The 16,451-nt window shown below is 42.9% G+C and overlaps 1 protein-coding gene and 1 long non-coding RNA gene across 3 annotated transcripts in view; one reads left to right on the forward strand and one right to left on the reverse strand.

Moving 5' to 3' along the window:
- Nucleotides 1-16,451, forward strand: part of LOC131482751 (uncharacterized) — a 183,020-nt gene that overhangs the window by 44,848 nt on the left and 121,721 nt on the right. The window lies entirely within an intron of this gene.
- POU6F2 (POU class 6 homeobox 2) overlaps nucleotides 1-16,451 on the reverse strand; it is a 412,986-nt gene that overhangs the window by 2,940 nt on the left and 393,595 nt on the right. For both annotated transcript variants that reach the window (XM_004582361.2, XM_036493686.2), the window contains 2 exons: nucleotides 9,758-9,926; nucleotides 1,111-1,279 (listed from right to left, as the gene is read on the reverse strand). In XM_004582361.2, coding sequence (XP_004582418.2) covers nucleotides 1,111-1,279; nucleotides 9,758-9,926 — 338 coding nt within the window. The remainder of the gene's footprint in view (nucleotides 1-1,110; nucleotides 1,280-9,757; nucleotides 9,927-16,451) is intronic.

Below are 16,451 nucleotides of genomic sequence, written 5' to 3' on the forward strand. Positions count from 1 at the left end.
CAGGGAGGTATCTTATAAGAAAAAACAGTAGGGGAGACCATAGAAGTGAGAGGATCCTATGGTGCTTTTTGTATTTAACAACAATCAATGGGTTTTATGGAAAATCATTGAGCAAAATGTGAGCTGCAAGCTACTACCCCATACTGATGTTATTTATAACCTTAGTCTTAAACTGCAGGAAAAGTACACTTCCGTCCTTTAGGGAATACATTAAAAGTATAAAGAGCAGATAAAAAGACAGCATTTCATGGATCACCAAGAACAAAATCCACTTAAATGAGTTTAGAGTTGGTTTCCTGGCTTTTCCTGATGGAGGAGGACTCATAAGGCATTGCCCAAGAGGAAAAAGCTCTTACCAAAGTGCCTCTGGTACCTTATGCATAAACATGGGATTAGTGCAACACACACACACACACACACACACACATATGCATGCATGGGGTCTGCTTCTGATGACTTAACCTGGATCAACTTGAACGCAACCAAGGCTGGATCCTGTCACTTATTTAATATTGCAGTAATGGTGGGGGGTGTCTGGGCACAGTTACATGGTCATGCCCCCCTTCTGAACCATTTATAGCAGTGACTAGTTTTTAAAAAAATTATTTTAGAAGAAATGTGTTTTAAAGCTGTGCCTGGAAAAGACAAGTTAAAAAGAATTCTTTAAAGTCACAAGATGGTCACAATTTTTTTTTACATGTATTTTCTTAGAAAGTCCCGATAGCCATCTCTAAGCAGAAATACTGGAAATATTCATACAACATAGGGCTGGCAGCATGACAACATGCGCTCGGGACATCTGTATGCAGACACGGTCGGTAGCTGTCAGGTTGTGGGTTAACCAGCAAGGCTCTCTGCCAAGGTGGTGTTTTTGCAATGAGAGCGCCTTGGAAGTTCTTAGTTGACAGGAGTTATCAAGCCAGGCCCACTCAATCTGCTTCAACATCTTTGTTTGCATACGATACCCTCCCAACATAGCTACCCCTAAAATTGTCCCACACTCTGCCCCTCCAGCTATGCCCACCCAAAGGAAAAAAAATATTAGTGGAGCCGCGAGGACTGCCGAGGTCCTGGCCTGCCACAGGAGGTGATAGCATGCGGCGCGGTTACCTGCAGATGGCCGACTGGCTGTACGCAGGGCCCTCGGTAGCACTGAGAGCCTGCCCCACCTGAGTCTGGGTCAGGCCGAGGGACAGGCGCCGGATTTTAAAAGCTTTGGCAAATTCTCGGATCTCCTCCAGATTAACCCCATCCACCTCACCCGCTGCCGTTTGAGGATCTGTGGAGATGTTTTTAAAAATAGGATCAATATGTCAACACACAACTGAGTGATATCCACTTACTACGTTTTATAAGGAAGGGCTCTCTGTAACAGCGGTGCAGTAGAGAAAGCCAATATCAGTCTTCGTCTCCTAGGTAAGACGCCTGCCAACCCATACCCCCTAATTCATTCCACCGCCACAAGTCCTCCGTCTAGGTGCTTCTGTGCCAGGTGAGAACACAACCCACGGCCCACCCCCATCGCCACTACTGTGGGACAAGAGCGTGTCCCTTAAGGCTTAAGAAATACTAGCCAGAAGGGCAGGTACTGGCTGTGAGCGTTGCAACTCTGTTGCCTGTGAATAGGTTCAATGGCAAAAATGGAAATGCCTTCACTTGTGATCTTCAGTGCTAAAATTTGCCCTTGAAGCAAGCAATAGTGGTTTGCCTTTTTCCTGCATCTAGTCACAGCGCTTCTGGGCTAACAGACTGGTCTCTTTGCCTAATTTCTTATGTTCCCGTTGGCTTCTCAGAAGAGCACGCTTATGACGCTGCAAGAACAGCATTGTCTTTTTTTCCTCCCCATAGCAGCTTACTGATGTGGACGCTTTTGTTCCCCGAAAGGGCACATAATAAAGAATGCTTACAGCAGGAAGGCTCCTTTGGTGCCGGATAACGCAGTCAATTTAGGACTTATCAAGGGAATGACACAACAGCTGGAGAATGAAACTCACCCCACTCCCCGGCCACTGATTCCTGGGTAAATGAAAGTGTACACTAAGCTGGAGCCAGCATGGGCTGCAGACGGTGGGAGACTTCAAAGTGCTGCCCCATCCTGCCTGTTGCGAAGCCATTCTCCCTACCAGCCTCCATTGTTCTTCCCTTCATTCTTCCTACATAGGTGAAGAGTTCTTCTCTCCCTCTTTCTGCACAATAACCCATCAATTTCAGGGAATATGAGTACTTGGCCCAGGGCTGTGTGTTCTTCTGAGTTCAGGGCTACAGAAATATGAAAAGAAGCAAATATTTGCCTCCCCAAAGTGCTAATTTTTGAGGACTTTGAAGGAACAGTATTTGTGTCAATGCAGGGTGGTTGTCGGGACTTCCTGTAGATTCCTATCACTGGGGAGGGATTCCTTTCTGCCTAGGGAAACAAATCAGCATTACAGGTATCCATTGGATCTCCTTGACATTAAAAAAAAAAGTCCTGTAGCATTTTCAAATGCTTACACTTTTGTTGCAGGGAGACTGAAATTTCTAAAGTGATTCCTGGGAATTCCGAGGAAGTAGGGAAGCAAGAGAAAGTTTCAGCCTCTGTCCAGAGGGGATTGGAGTATAAAATGGATGGGATCGCTCCTGTTCTTTCTCTTCCTCATTGTAAGTCTGCCTTCCAAATAAATAGTCTTAAAAAAGAATTAGAGTCCAACAGAGTGACATAGCAAATAAAGCCTCCACCTGTGATGCTGGTATCCCATGAGGGTGCTGGTTTAATTCCCAGCTGCTCCACTTACGGCCTGGGAAAAGCAGCAGAGGATGGCTAAGGTGTTTGGCCCTTTGCACTCATGTGGGAGACCTGGAGGAAGCTCTTGGCTTCTGCCTGGTCCAGCCTTGACTGTTGTGGTCATTTGGGGAATGAAAGGAAGATCTTTCTCTTACTCTCTTTCTGCCTCTCCTAATTCTGCCTTAAAAACACTTTACATTCTACCTGGTATTCACAAGCTATTTTAAAAATCAAGAACTGTGACACCCACCCCAGGTGTGCAGAGAAGGGATCAGGGACAGGAGGGAGAATCACTTGGGTCTTGCCCAATGGGCAGCTTTCAGAGATTGGAGTGACCACATTCTGTTTAGCAGGGACTGCACCCAGACAGGTACAGGTCCGGGAGGAGCCAGAGTTCTGTGGGGGCCTTTGTGCTGTAGGAACTCAAGCTAAAATGGAATATTTTGGTGTCCCACACTGAGCATTTGTGTAAATAGGCAAGGGTATCTAGAACACTGGTTTGGTTGCCAAGACAAACTGACATCACCTTTTACCCACCAATGGCCCTGGAAGGCTGGTGATACTTGAGTAATCAAAGACTTGTTTGGACCATGTCTGGTAAAGGCTGCCCTTTGGATCTAACTCCCACCAGCACAGTAGCCTGGGGCAGCTTGCAGGCTTTGCTGAGGATTGTGGGAGTTAGGATTTGTGCACACAGCAGCCTCGAGCCCCTTCTCTCATTTCTTCATTAAAACATCCCTAGGGCTGAAGTTGCCACAAAGTAGAACAACTAACAAAGAAAATCCAGATTTCCTAGTGCTTACACATTTTTTTTTTTCAAATTACTTGTCAACATTTGAACATTGATTTTGGAGGAAAAGAATCTAGATTGTCCATGTTCTTTTGAAATGCTGGATGAGCTGGCTGCATAGGATCTGCGTTTGCACTTGGAGCTGCTTCTGCTGCCCCAGTCAGGTGGTCCTCCTCTCCAGGCTCCCTCTGGCTGGCAGCCTGGGTTGTAACCTTACGTGCAGAGCATGCATCCAGGTGGGGCTGATGCTGGTCCTGGGGGAGGAGTGGGCGAAGTCTCAGCAGGGACAATGGTTGCTGCCCACTGAATGGCCACAGTCGATGAACACAAGGGATGTGCAGACTATCTGTAGAATTAAAATTATACAGGCAAAGGAAGCCAGTTTTTTTGTAAGGATCTTTTTTTTTTGTAAGGATTTCTTTTTTTTTTTTTTTTTTTTTTTTTTTTTGCAAAATCTTAAAGGCTCCTTGCAGGAGGCGATGGAGTGAAAATAAAATAGCTGAGGAACCCTTGAGAGCAGAGAGAGATATCTGGTATATAGACTGGTGTGCTGAGAGAGGTAGCAGGAATTTGGCAGCCTTGCCAAGTTGGGAGCTAGTGGTTCAAACCTGGGGAAATGGAAGCCAAAGGGTTTTCCTGCAACAACGTGACTCTTAAGCCCATATTTTTCTTAATTTGACAGCTCTGAGTCTCCTGGTGGGTTCCAGGGACGTGCATTTTCAAGCACTGCAGGCATAGATGCAGGGATCTACTAACCCCGTTTGTAGAAATCTTCCTCTATTGCTCTGGCCTGGGAAGTCTGGGTGCCATGTCCTCTGTGTGCCATTGTCTGTCTGTACACATTACCATCATTCAGACTTTACTGTCGGAAGACTGCTGTATCACCTGTGTAGGGCTGATGGGCCAAACAGGACCAGACTTAGCAATGTGATACAAAGCAGGTTTATACAGTGGGATACAGTATTATGTAAACATGTCTTCATCTTCCCATGCTTTCTCACCCTTTCCCTAAATCAAGAACACGAATCTGGATGTGACTGTACATGTTGAAATGGAAGTTGTGGCTGTTCAGCTCCTGTTCATGGGCCAGTGTTGGGAGAGCTACCAAATGTTTTCTGATGCTTACAGTGATGGGTGCTATAGAGCCCAATGATGTCTATGCAGCCTTAACACTTTTGAATCAGAAAGCTAGATTCTTCCTCCTCTCTCTTACGTATTTTCCATTCTTTTCTACTGCTTCTGCTTAGAGTAGTGTTAAGACAGAAATTCTTAAGTGTGAGTCTGTACTGGATAAAGGCTCAGGGGGTGAACTTGGCATCTCTGTATAATTTGTTCATTGTTGGAGGTGAGCTGCTCAACTTTGTTGGGATTACTCAAAAATCAGTATTATGGCTTTGTTACGTGGGTCTCAAGATTACCTCTCTCAAAATTCATGGTGTCCACAAAACATTTTGAGTTAATTGGAAAAACTTGTTTTTTATACCATAGTTTCTGTCATCAGCTCCTGTGGTTATCTCACCGTGGGGATGGTTCCCTTTCTTAAGGAAATATACTTTTCTACTTGGAGAAGGCAAATAAGAGTTGAATGTGGAAAATGCAGGTTTCTTTAAATGACTACGCTAGCTCTTAGTCTAGCTCAGAGTTTGATACTCTGCTCTGGGACAGGTCCAACCTGCCTTTCTGTCATGTGTTCTGGCTTTGGGAAGGCTGAGTTCACTTTCAGGGTGAATTTGAGCCCTTTTTGATGGAAAGCTCAGGGAGATGCTTCAGATTGTCCACCAGGTGGATCCAGTACTTTTAACCAACTCTAGGGCAATCTGGTCTGGGTTTGCTCTGCCCTGAGGAAGAAGCGGTACCTTTTATAGACGTTTGCCCCAGGTCAAGTCAGTAGAATGTACTAAGTACAGGACCAGGAAGCACTGACAAATGGCCTGAATTTGTCACCCTGAATTTGAACCTAGCTATAGAAGGATTAACTGGCCTGAGGAGTTAGGGTGAACCAGTGTTGAAACTTGGCAGTGACTCATAAGCATAATAGTGGTATTTCCCATCATAAATTTGGGATACATGGGCTGAACAGTAAAATGATTTTGATGAGACCTAAATACAAATTGTATAAAAAGCCTGTTTTGTCAAATCTAGTACATGGTTTTTTGACTCATACCATACTGAATAAATTTAATACTCAGGAAAGATGTTTTCCAAGTTCTGTTGCTTCCCACTGCTAACAGCCATTCACCTGATGCCCAGGTTAAGTAGGTGGAACAACCATCACATATCAGCACCATTCTATGGTTCCTGCTTGTGGAATTGTTTCAGGGGTAACATGCATCTTTAAAAAGCTGACAAAAGTATGAATTAATCATCTGTTAACATCAATCTGCTTTTCAGTGCTATTTTCACAGCAAATAATGGATTTTTTTTGGCCAAATACTTCTTAGAAGTAACCTATTTGAGATTGTTCAATGCAGTGTGAGAGAAAGCATACCTAGAATATGCTGACTTCACTAAGTTGTGGAAAATGGTGTGAACTACGAATCAAGGTTTGCTTGTGCTATAATTTAGTGCTGCAAATCTCAAAAATGCTTTTTAGATAAGGAGAAAGAGACAGGAGAGAGAGGAAAGAGGAGGAAAAAGAGAGGGTGAGGGAGAGAGAAAGGGAGAGAGAAACATTTTTCGTTGCTGGTTCACACTCCAAATGCTTACAACTGCCGTGGTTGGGCCAGGCTGAAGTCAGAAACCTGGAACTCAATCCAGGCCTTCCACAGAGGTGACAAGATAACTGCTTGAGTAACTGCTGCCTCTAGGGGTGCACGTCAACCAGAAGCTTGGATTGGAAGCAGAACTGAAACTCAGCCTCAGGCACACAACATGGGATGTGGATGTCTCAACTGGTGTCTCTGCTGTGCTGAAAACTCTCCCCCTTGCCATGCATCCTTATGTAGTAGCTCTGGTTTATCTGTCATTAACTATAAATCCTTTGCTGTCCCAGGATCAAACTTAGAAGCCAAGGGCTTTAAAAATACACTAGAACAAAGCTAGCAAACAACCTAAATCTCCCAAATGTATTAATTTTAAAATAGTACCTTGGGAATCTTAAATTTAGAGCATTTCTCAAGACATTTGACTTTTCTTATAGACTTTCTTTGGAGTTTTCCCATTGAAACTATAATGCAAGAATTAATCCAAGGTAAGGCGTGCTGGTGCTGTACACAGATACTGTGTCTAGGTTTTCAGAGTGATGTTGGGCATGGATGTAGAGTTCTTTGCATATGAAAACACTATCGTCAGTTCTAAGGCATTAACCTGACATTTCTTTGCCTGGAGAAGGCAATGTTTTTGTTTGCTCTGTCCACCATAGTTAATCTGGCATATGGCATGTTGGCCAGCACTGGGGTGGCCATCTTTGGGAGTGACTTGGAGAACTTACTAGGAATGTGACTAAAGTTCTTATGATATAATCAAATAAATGTGTGGTATTTGATCCAGAGTTTTGACATAGAGTTCCTAATACTCTTGCAGTTTCCCAAAGAATGTGGGTGCCAGGAACACCTTTTGTTTTATTATGAGCTCTTTGGTCCTGAGTTTTAACATGGAGCTATTAAATCCCTTGGAATTTCTTGAGGGATAGTTACATCTTTTTGTTGCAATGAAGTAACTCTTGGTGGGCTCCCAGATATTTTCAATATGAGGGTTGGTCACTGGAAACAAAGTCATCAATAAAAGCTTGGAACTTTCAGTACCTGCCCTCCCCTGTGTATGTGCAGGTGGGTGATTGGCTTAATAATTGATTATGCCTACATGATGAAGCCTCCATAAAGGAATCCCTAGACTAATAGGTTCAGAGAACATCTGACTTGGTGACCACATCCATGTACTGAGAGTGTGGTGTACCCCAACTCCATGGGAGTGGACTGCCTGCACTCAGGTTCCTCCCAGACCTCACTTAGTGTAATTCTTCATCTGGCCATTCATCTGTTTCTTCTTTATTAAATCCTCTATAATAAATTGGTCCCTGTGTGTAATGTTCTAGGAGCTATCACAGTAATTACCAGACCAGAGGGATCTGATCCATGCATTATATATTCCTTCTATTGCCGGGTTTTGAGACAGAAGGGCTAAACCAACATGTTCAAGGGTAGAAATGGATCTGTGTAAGGCCTGATTTGTGCTTCTGCTAGGCTCTGTTTCATCAGCCCGAGAAGATCGTGTGACTGGCATGGACCCTCATTCAGGTCCTGCTGATGACTTAGCAATTTCTTGCTTCAAGTAAATGAGGGATAGGAACTTCTCTCTCTAAGGTCTTTCTATTTTATTCCGAGTATATGCAATATGCTTTGCATTTCATAGGTCTAGAAGTTAGCTATCTGTGCAGCTGGAATTCCATATGGCCCATGAAGTTGATCTGTTACTGATTTCTGAAATACAGGAATTCTTCCCTACCTGAGTTGGGAAAGCAACTAAAGAACCCACTTCCATCTGTTTGTTGTCCATTTTTCCATTCATTCATATCTCTATCCATCTAATTAAATGGGTTTCCTATGTGTAAAATAATGCATTAGGGTGGTTTTTATTTTTATTTCATATTTAGTTATTCTGTGTAAGATGCTGAAGATTGGTGCTTTTCAGGGAGAAATCTTAACAGCCTAAATTTATGACCTGGCTGGTGTTTAGAAATAGAATATTTTTCAGGAACTTGTACAGAATACTGAGTTGGACCAAAGTCTGAATGTTTTCCCACAACTGCCCTCTCAGGGCTTTTCTTTATTCAGGGTTTTCTTTATTCAAGGGAATCTGATTATAATTAATGTATATCCCTAGTTTTATCTAAGACTAGGTTTTTTGGCTGATATGGAGAGGGATTGTATATTTAAATAATGTAACATTACTGGGTTGTTGGAAAGCTTTGGGTGTACCCTGGGACTCTGCTGTGGACCCATCTGTAAGACAAAAAGCATATTGGCTGGTCTGCTGGAGCACCTGGGCTTTTTGACATCTCTCCATACATCTGATGCCACTCAAGGGTATCTCTCTTGCTGAATTCATAGAAGTGAATAGGTGTATTCTTGTACATACACACTAGGTGTCTTCAGAAAATTCGTGGAAAATGAATATTGGGAAAATTATTCATGGAGTTCAAAATTTGTTTTTGCAACACAATGAACTTTTAATTTTCTGTGACCTTTTAAAGGTATAACTGTGTTTAGAGTCCTCCCCAACCCTGGGGAGGGATTGCTTGTCAGGGATGATATGGCAACCCTGGAGTTGGTTCTGTGTTTCTGAATCTATACCATCAGCTGTGAGGACCCCATGATTCCTGTTGAAACAAGTCATTAATATCGCTGATCCAAACACATACACTCCTGTGTGTCTTCATTTTGTGGAACAGATGCCTGAATGGTGCTCCAGCCCTTCACACCCGTAACCACTGGATTTTGGGTTTCTGGTAAATGGCAGTCTGTGTAAATGTTCTGTGGTTTTAGATATGAGTAAAATTCCCACTTGAGATGAGTAACTGACATGAAATCAGGTCGTTGTCCTATTTATCTTCACATGCTTCCATTTGCATGTGATGAATACACTGTCTTCACCTAGGGCCAAATACCATTTCTAAAAATTATATAGATGGTCTACTCCGGGAGGCAAACGCAGGCTTATTTTATTTTATGAATGGTTGCTCCGTGGTTTCCCAGCTGCTTCCAGTCCCTGCAGCTCCCCACACACACCACTGGAAGTGGCTCATTGTGCACACACGCTCACCCGCCCACAGGCACGTGCTCTTTTATTTCCTCAGACATCTACAAATAGAACGGCAGGAGACTTCAGACACACACACAATCAGCTTGACCTGCTAGCTGAGTGCCTGTTGTTGCTTATTTCAGTTCAGAGCTCAGTGGCTCATGCTCTGCAAGCTGATCAGTTGCTACCTTCTTGAGGGGCTGGCCTGACTCAGCACAAGAGGAACCCAGCTCCTAGTGAATGGAAGCTGGTCCCCAACATGCAATAAGGCTGTGTGTGTTTAGTGGGCTGCTGCCATGTGGAGCCATCTGGCTCAGGGCATAGACCTCAAACCAGTGTATCTGGCCTAGCGGTGCCAGAAAGTTACCCTGTAGGAGGAGGAGAGAAAGAGACAGACAGAGACAGACATTGCAAATAAGCAATAAGAAGGCCACCATGATTTAAACCGAGCCAGAAAGGATACTTACTGCTGACTAACTGGCCCACGCTCAAAGCTGAAGAAGAGGAGGATGAGGAGGAAGAAGAGGAAGCCTGTCGCACGGGACTTTGAGACATGGATGCTTGGCTGTGAGCCAGGTGCAGAAGGTTGCCTTGGGAAGCTGCTTGACCCACTGCCGTCTGGGAGGGCTGGTGGAGCTACATGGGGTGGGGAGGGGGATGTAGAAAATACACAAATGAATGTGACATTGGGAAAACATGCCAGGGAACAGAAGTTTTATCTGCAGCTGAATCATTGTATTTCCAAGAATATAAACCCTTCAGGAAGATTCTGTGACCTACAAATACAAGCAGGATTTAAAACAAATTTTAACTCGTTGCCACTTGGCTTGACAGGCATTTTATTAGTTGTTCTAAATATACTACTAACTCCTTACTTGGCTTGCTACAGCACCCAGTCGTCTACTTCTTGCAGCTGTGGCATGTGGCTGGACTCTTTTTGCTTGTTCATACCATATGAGCACACTTGACAGGTTTTTCAAGTATGCATGGATGAAATGCAACACAATCAAGTTGAATGTGAAACGTAAATGTTGGGCTTTGCTCTATCACTTTCTCTTATGTAACTGGTATTTTGGGGGGGAGCACTGTCATGCAGGCCAAGTGTGTACAGGATGACTGTAGAATAGACAGAATGCTCCAATTTCCTACAAAACATTAAGGCAGAAGTTGGGAGTCAATAAAAACGTGTGATAATGTCTGTGGGCTTGGTTATTCCTTACTTGGTGCCAGCCTCTGTGTTAACAGCATCCCTGCACTGTCTCGTCTTGTTCTCATGTGAGCCTGTGGTGTGGATACTGTTCTGACCCCTCCTTGACAAGCAAGGAAGCCGAGGCATGGAAAGTTCAAGGGTTTTCCAGCTTAATACAGCTGTGTGGAGCTGGCATCTGAGATACCAGTCTTATTTACACAAGGAATTAATTTAATTTTAGAATTTTTGTGTGTGTGTTGAGGAAGGCTATTTTTATGCCCAGTTATTCATTACAGAAGGTCTGAGAAGGGACAGGATCTTAGCTGCACAGAGGAAGAAGAGCAAAGGAAACCTGGATGTAGTTTGCAGGTGCACAGGGAAACCCAGGAGAGATCTCTCCTTCAAATGTTGCCTCTACTCTACAAAGCTGCCACAGGACCCAAGGATGGGTGTCAGAGGCAGCCACCATTGATTTGCATGTGGCTCTTTGGGGTTGTCAAAGTGATTTCATATCCATTGCTATACACATAGGGTTTTATCAGAGAGCCTGGGAGGAGAATCAGACCCTGAACTTTAGTAGGAGAGTTGGCCACAAGGTAGTTACTGATCTTTCAGAGGCATTTTGTCACCAAGAGCTAGCCTGGAGTGCATTCGGAGTATGTGTGTGTGCCTTGTGTGTTCATTTTCTTATTTGACTTCATTGAGACACAATTTCGATGTAATAAAATGTGTCCATTTCAATCATACAGTGCAGAGGGTTTCTTCAAATACATGCCCCTGTGAAACTACCATCACCATAGTTGTCTTCTTTCCAATCAGGCCCGGTCCCTCCCTTCCACGGCCCACCCTCCCTGGTTCACGGCTTTCTGTCACAGGGACTCATCTGGCGTGATTCCACAAAAGCGTATGATCTCTGTGTCTGGCTTCTTTCAGTGGCATCTTGTTTTTGAGGCTTATCTGTTTGCTGCATGCATCAGTAGTTTTATTGCTGAATAGCAATCCAATATACAGAGCTACGCCCTGTATATATACAGTGGTTACAATATGCCACTTAGATATTCATCTGCTGGTGGGCATTCAGTTTCCAGTTTGGGGATAACATAGTGATATGAAGCAGGATGTCATATACACCTACATATAGCCTTATATGCCTATGAATGTTTTTGCTTCTTGTATATAAATACATAGTGGAATTGCTGGATTAGAGTATGAATACATGCTTAACTCTTTGAGAGAAAAAGCTAAATGATGTTCAAAGTGGCACACCATTTCATATTGCCAGCAGTGTACTGCATGAGGATGCCAGTTGCTCCACATTTGGCCAGCACTTGGTACTGTTCAGTCATTTTAGTTCTCTACAATGTTCTCAGCCATTGACATTTTATTGACCAGCTATTAGTAAGAGGTCTCTTTGGGAGTGTGGTTTAGGAGCTGTTTCCCTTTCTGTTCGCCCATGGTAGTAACTAATAGCAGCTTGCCTGATCCTCATGGTGTTTCACCCAAGTTAAGGCCACGGGGCTGCTGTGCCTTAGAATTCAGTGTCCCACTCCCAAGAAATTTTCCCAGAATGCCACACTGTCCTTCCTATAAAATTGTCTGCAATCACATTTCAAGTAATCATACTTATTGTTTTGTGGCTACACTAAGCAGAGGCTAGATTATAAACTGAAGTTATAATTGACACAGAAACCTAAACTAATATGCATCATGCATCTGCCCAAAGTAATAAGCCAATCTGTTAAACACATAGTCCACAATTGAATCCAGTAAATTTTATATGGCAGGGACACAAATGAAAGATTAAATCTACTTTTAATTTGCTTAACAAAATGTGATGGGTATTTGTGTATCTCACCTACTGAGCTTTTTTTGAATACTGTTACTTTGCAAAAGCTTTTTACAGTCTGAGTTATGAGCTATTCTGTCAATATCTTATTGGATCCGGATGTGGTAAAGTACCATTAAGGAACTGAATAAGAAAATAATCAGTACACACATTTCTTCCTTAGACAAAGCTTAGCAAAGAAAAAGAAAACAGTAGGCTGTTGTCTTAAGCATCACCAAAAACAAAGTGGGGCTTAAGCATTGGGCTAAACAAGAGAGGAAATTCAAGAAGTAAAACAGCTTTTTGGGGGTTTGTTTTTAAAGGAATCATTCCAAGCCCAAGAAAGAGAGGAATCTTTCTAAGAATCTAAGAAACATAATTTGTTGTCCAAAGTTATTAATTTTTTTATGATGTTGATAGTTTGGCTTACCCTCCAGAATTCAGATAGAGAAAAATCCCACCTAATTTTAAAAACTCACTACTTAAACAGTTGTCAAGTAAACAAAAAGGGTATGCAAGCAAGAGCATGTTAATGGGACAAAAAGTTCACAGAACAACAGGAGTAGAATATAACCAACAGTTTCCTGTGGGTCTTTTGGACACCCTTTCTTAACTCCGGGGGAACAACCTACTGCACAGGCCAAAATCCTGCTGGAGACCCTGCTCTCCTTCACAAGTCTTTTCACCAGAAGTATTACCTGGGTCACCTTTCATTCCCACAGCTTTTTGTTAAAGATTTATTTATTTTTATTACAAAGTCAGATACACAGAAAGGAGAGAGAGAGAGGAAGATCTTCCGTCCAATGATTCACTCCCCAAGTGAGCGCAATGGCTGGTGCTATGCCAATCCGAAGCCGGGAACTAGGAACCTCTGCTGGGTCTCCCATGCAGGTGCAGGGTCCCAAAGCTCTGGTCCTCGACTGCTTTCCCAGGCCACAAGCAGGGAGCTGGATGGGAAGTGGGGCTGCCGGGATTAGAACCGGCGCCCATATGGGATCCCCGCGCGCTCAACGTGAGGATTTTAGCCGCTAGGCCACGCTGCGGGGGCCCATTCCTACAGCTTTAATTCTCTCAGATAGGCAATGCAAAACCATATTCTATCTTGCATATTCTAATAATTTTTATGCTTAAATTTCATTCTGGAATATGTTTTAAATAAGAACAAGTAGAGAACTAAGCTCCTTCTCAAAATAACTCAAGTTCAAGATAAAGATTCCATATTCTTTAAATAAGCAGCATTAGGAAGATTTGTGATTTAACTGCATGGTTTTCTAGCGAGTGACTTAACTGCCCAAATCAGATAAACTTGCATTACACAATCACTGGCCAAAGCAGCAGGTGGACAAATCCTAAAACTGTCCACAAAATTGGAATAGTTCACTATAGGAGAGTGCAGGGAGTTAGGGAATGTCCAAGCATGAAGAAAGCACTTTTCTTTGCTGGAGAAACTTTGAAATGTCTATAGAGGTCGGTGCTTTATTACATTGACTTAGTTTTGAAAGACCCAATGCAAACACATCAATTATTGGATGCTTCCTACGTGCTTTTTAATCTCATCAACAGTCTTCTTGGGTAGGAAGCTGTGATGTTATTATAGAGAAGACAGACTTCCAAAGATGAATTGACTTGCTTGGGATCACACAGCTGGAGCAGGTAGCCATCCAGGTGAGACTGACTTAAAGACCTGGTGCTTGTTCTGCTATGCTGCTGTCTGGCAACTTAGCGCTATTGCTGGAGGTGAGCTGTACAGGTCAAGGAAGCAGCAGGGAGCACTTGTCATGAAGTGAAGGAGCAAATGAGACTTGTTTAGACTTGGAGATTGTGGTGAGTGACACTGTGGCCTTCTCCAGAGCCAGAGCAGATCACCAGCCATCCACCAAGCTGAGTGTAGCTAATTTTAGTGTTTTTTTCTAATACGAGATTTTAAATATTTTTCTAGCACAGGGATTCTTCTCTACAGGTGCCAAAGTATTTAAAGTTATACATCTGTGGGAAAATATAGTCCTCTCTGACAGCTTAGAGCATTTGGCAAAATTATAGTGTTAGTGTCATTGAGGGGACACATCTCAGATGGAATTGCCTGAAGATTATTCTTTCCTTGGTGTAATTAATTTTGCTTATATTTAGTACCAAAACGTTTCTTGAGTTTGCATCCTTCTTGTATGATCATATTTACATTTACTCACTCATACTCCTCCAAACCACTAGACGGCTTCGAAGAGCTTGAGTTTGTCTGTTCATGTTATGATTCTCTTGGCCCTCCTTTAATTTTTCTTCTGTAAGTCAGGTGTAAATAAGCAAGAAGGATGGAGAAGGGACAGTCCATGTTAGCTGGAGAAGAAGGGGACGCTTTCTCTCCCAGACAGGGTATGGTCAACTGACAGGAGAGGACTCAAGGTGTGCAAAGCTTTGTGTTCCCTGCTGACTCCTGCAGGTTGACTCTGTTGGATGGTTTGTGCCGGTTGGCACTGCCAGGCTGTTTAATATATTCAACAGAAAGAGATTGAAACAACTGCACGCTGGAAAAGCTTTCTTGATTTTCTGTGCCACTGCTTCCCATATATCTTCCATATGTAATACAGTCTATCTTCAATAAGGTTTTCATTTCTGGAATAAAGCATCTTTTAATTAAATTCACAATTGATGTAAAAACAAGTAGAGGTGGCAAATGTCTCAGAAAATAGCTAGCACATTCTGCATTTTATTCCAAAGTAGAAAAGCACATCGTAAAAACAGTGAAATTCAAATGACAACAGATAAAGTGAAACTTGTTTTGAGGGAGGGAAAGGCCTTTCCAATCTGGTGAGGCAAAATGGAAGGGGTCTGGTTTTCAAAGAGGGATTCAGGGTAAACAGGAGACTGGATCCTCTCTATGGAGAACAGCGTATAAGGCACTCAATCTGAGCATCCCAGCAGCAGCCAGACAATTTGGAGGAAACTCCGCCCCCGCCACTCCCCTATCATAGGTTGGTATATTTTCTGAATAGCATGTACCTAGAATATCTGTTAAGCTGTAAATCTTAAGAACCACTGATTTAAAATTATCAGAACCACCAGGAGGGAGATTAAAACACAGATCACTGACCATACCTTCAATTTCTGATTTAGTTGGTAGTTCATGGGTAAATGGGACTGAAGAATTTGATTTCTGAGCCAGGTGTTTGGTGCAGGGGTTGGGATACTTGCATGCCAGTTCTACTCCTCATTCCAGCTTCTTGTTGATGTGTGCTTTGGGAAGGAGCTGTTGATGGCTCCAGCACTCTGGTCCCTGGCACCCAGTGTGGAAGACCTGAATTGAGTTCTAGCCTCCTGGCTTTGGCCTAGCTCAACTGTGACTGTTACCAGCATTTAGGTAGTGAACCAGGGCGAGGAAAATCTCATATCTCTCTGCATTTCAAATAAATAAAGTCATTGAATTAAGAAGAATTTGATTTCCAACAAGTTCTCAGGTGATGTTTCTGCTGGTAGTTAGGGCACCACACGGACTTTTGTAAGGAGCTTCTCTCAGAAAAGGGTAAAGGTGATGGATTTGTTAGCTTCACACAAGAGAAGTTAGAGGCCCAATCAAGATAGTTACTAATTAGAAGGAAATGATGGATGCTTGAGTCTTATTGGCATAGTTTTTTTCTACTATGAACAAGCCAAGAGTGCAGAAATGAAATTTGCTGAAAAACTTAGGGCTTGTATCATGATAATCTACTCTAAAAAAGTTTGAAGATTGGAACAAGATAGGAAAGTTTGAAAAAGCAAGAAAGAAGTTACCTTTAGGTGGAATTTTTTCTTTCCAGCTCTAGTTCGTGACTCTGAAACTTCTAGAGGAAGAAGAGCCCCATGTGGAAAGCTCTAGTACTGATACCTGTTTACAGGACAAAATATGGCAGAAATGCCAGTGGCCTCAAGAAACAGGAAAGCAGCATCCATTGTGCTTTATTGGGAGGACATGAGGAGAGCATCAATGACAGGGATTCATTGGAGATGTCCAAATGCAGCAGGAAAGGCCAAAGCATGTTAAACAAGTTTGGGACATGTGACCAAACCTCAGCAGAAACAAATGATGGACCTAGAGTTAGATTTTGCTACAGAGCAAAAAAGAGACTAAAGGGAATTGAGAACATGATGGGGAAAGTGTGGAAGGAGGAAGGGCTGA

Source organism: Ochotona princeps, chromosome 20, assembly GCF_030435755.1.
Source record: "Ochotona princeps isolate mOchPri1 chromosome 20, mOchPri1.hap1, whole genome shotgun sequence".
Lineage (NCBI taxonomy): Eukaryota > Metazoa > Chordata > Mammalia > Lagomorpha > Ochotonidae > Ochotona > Ochotona princeps.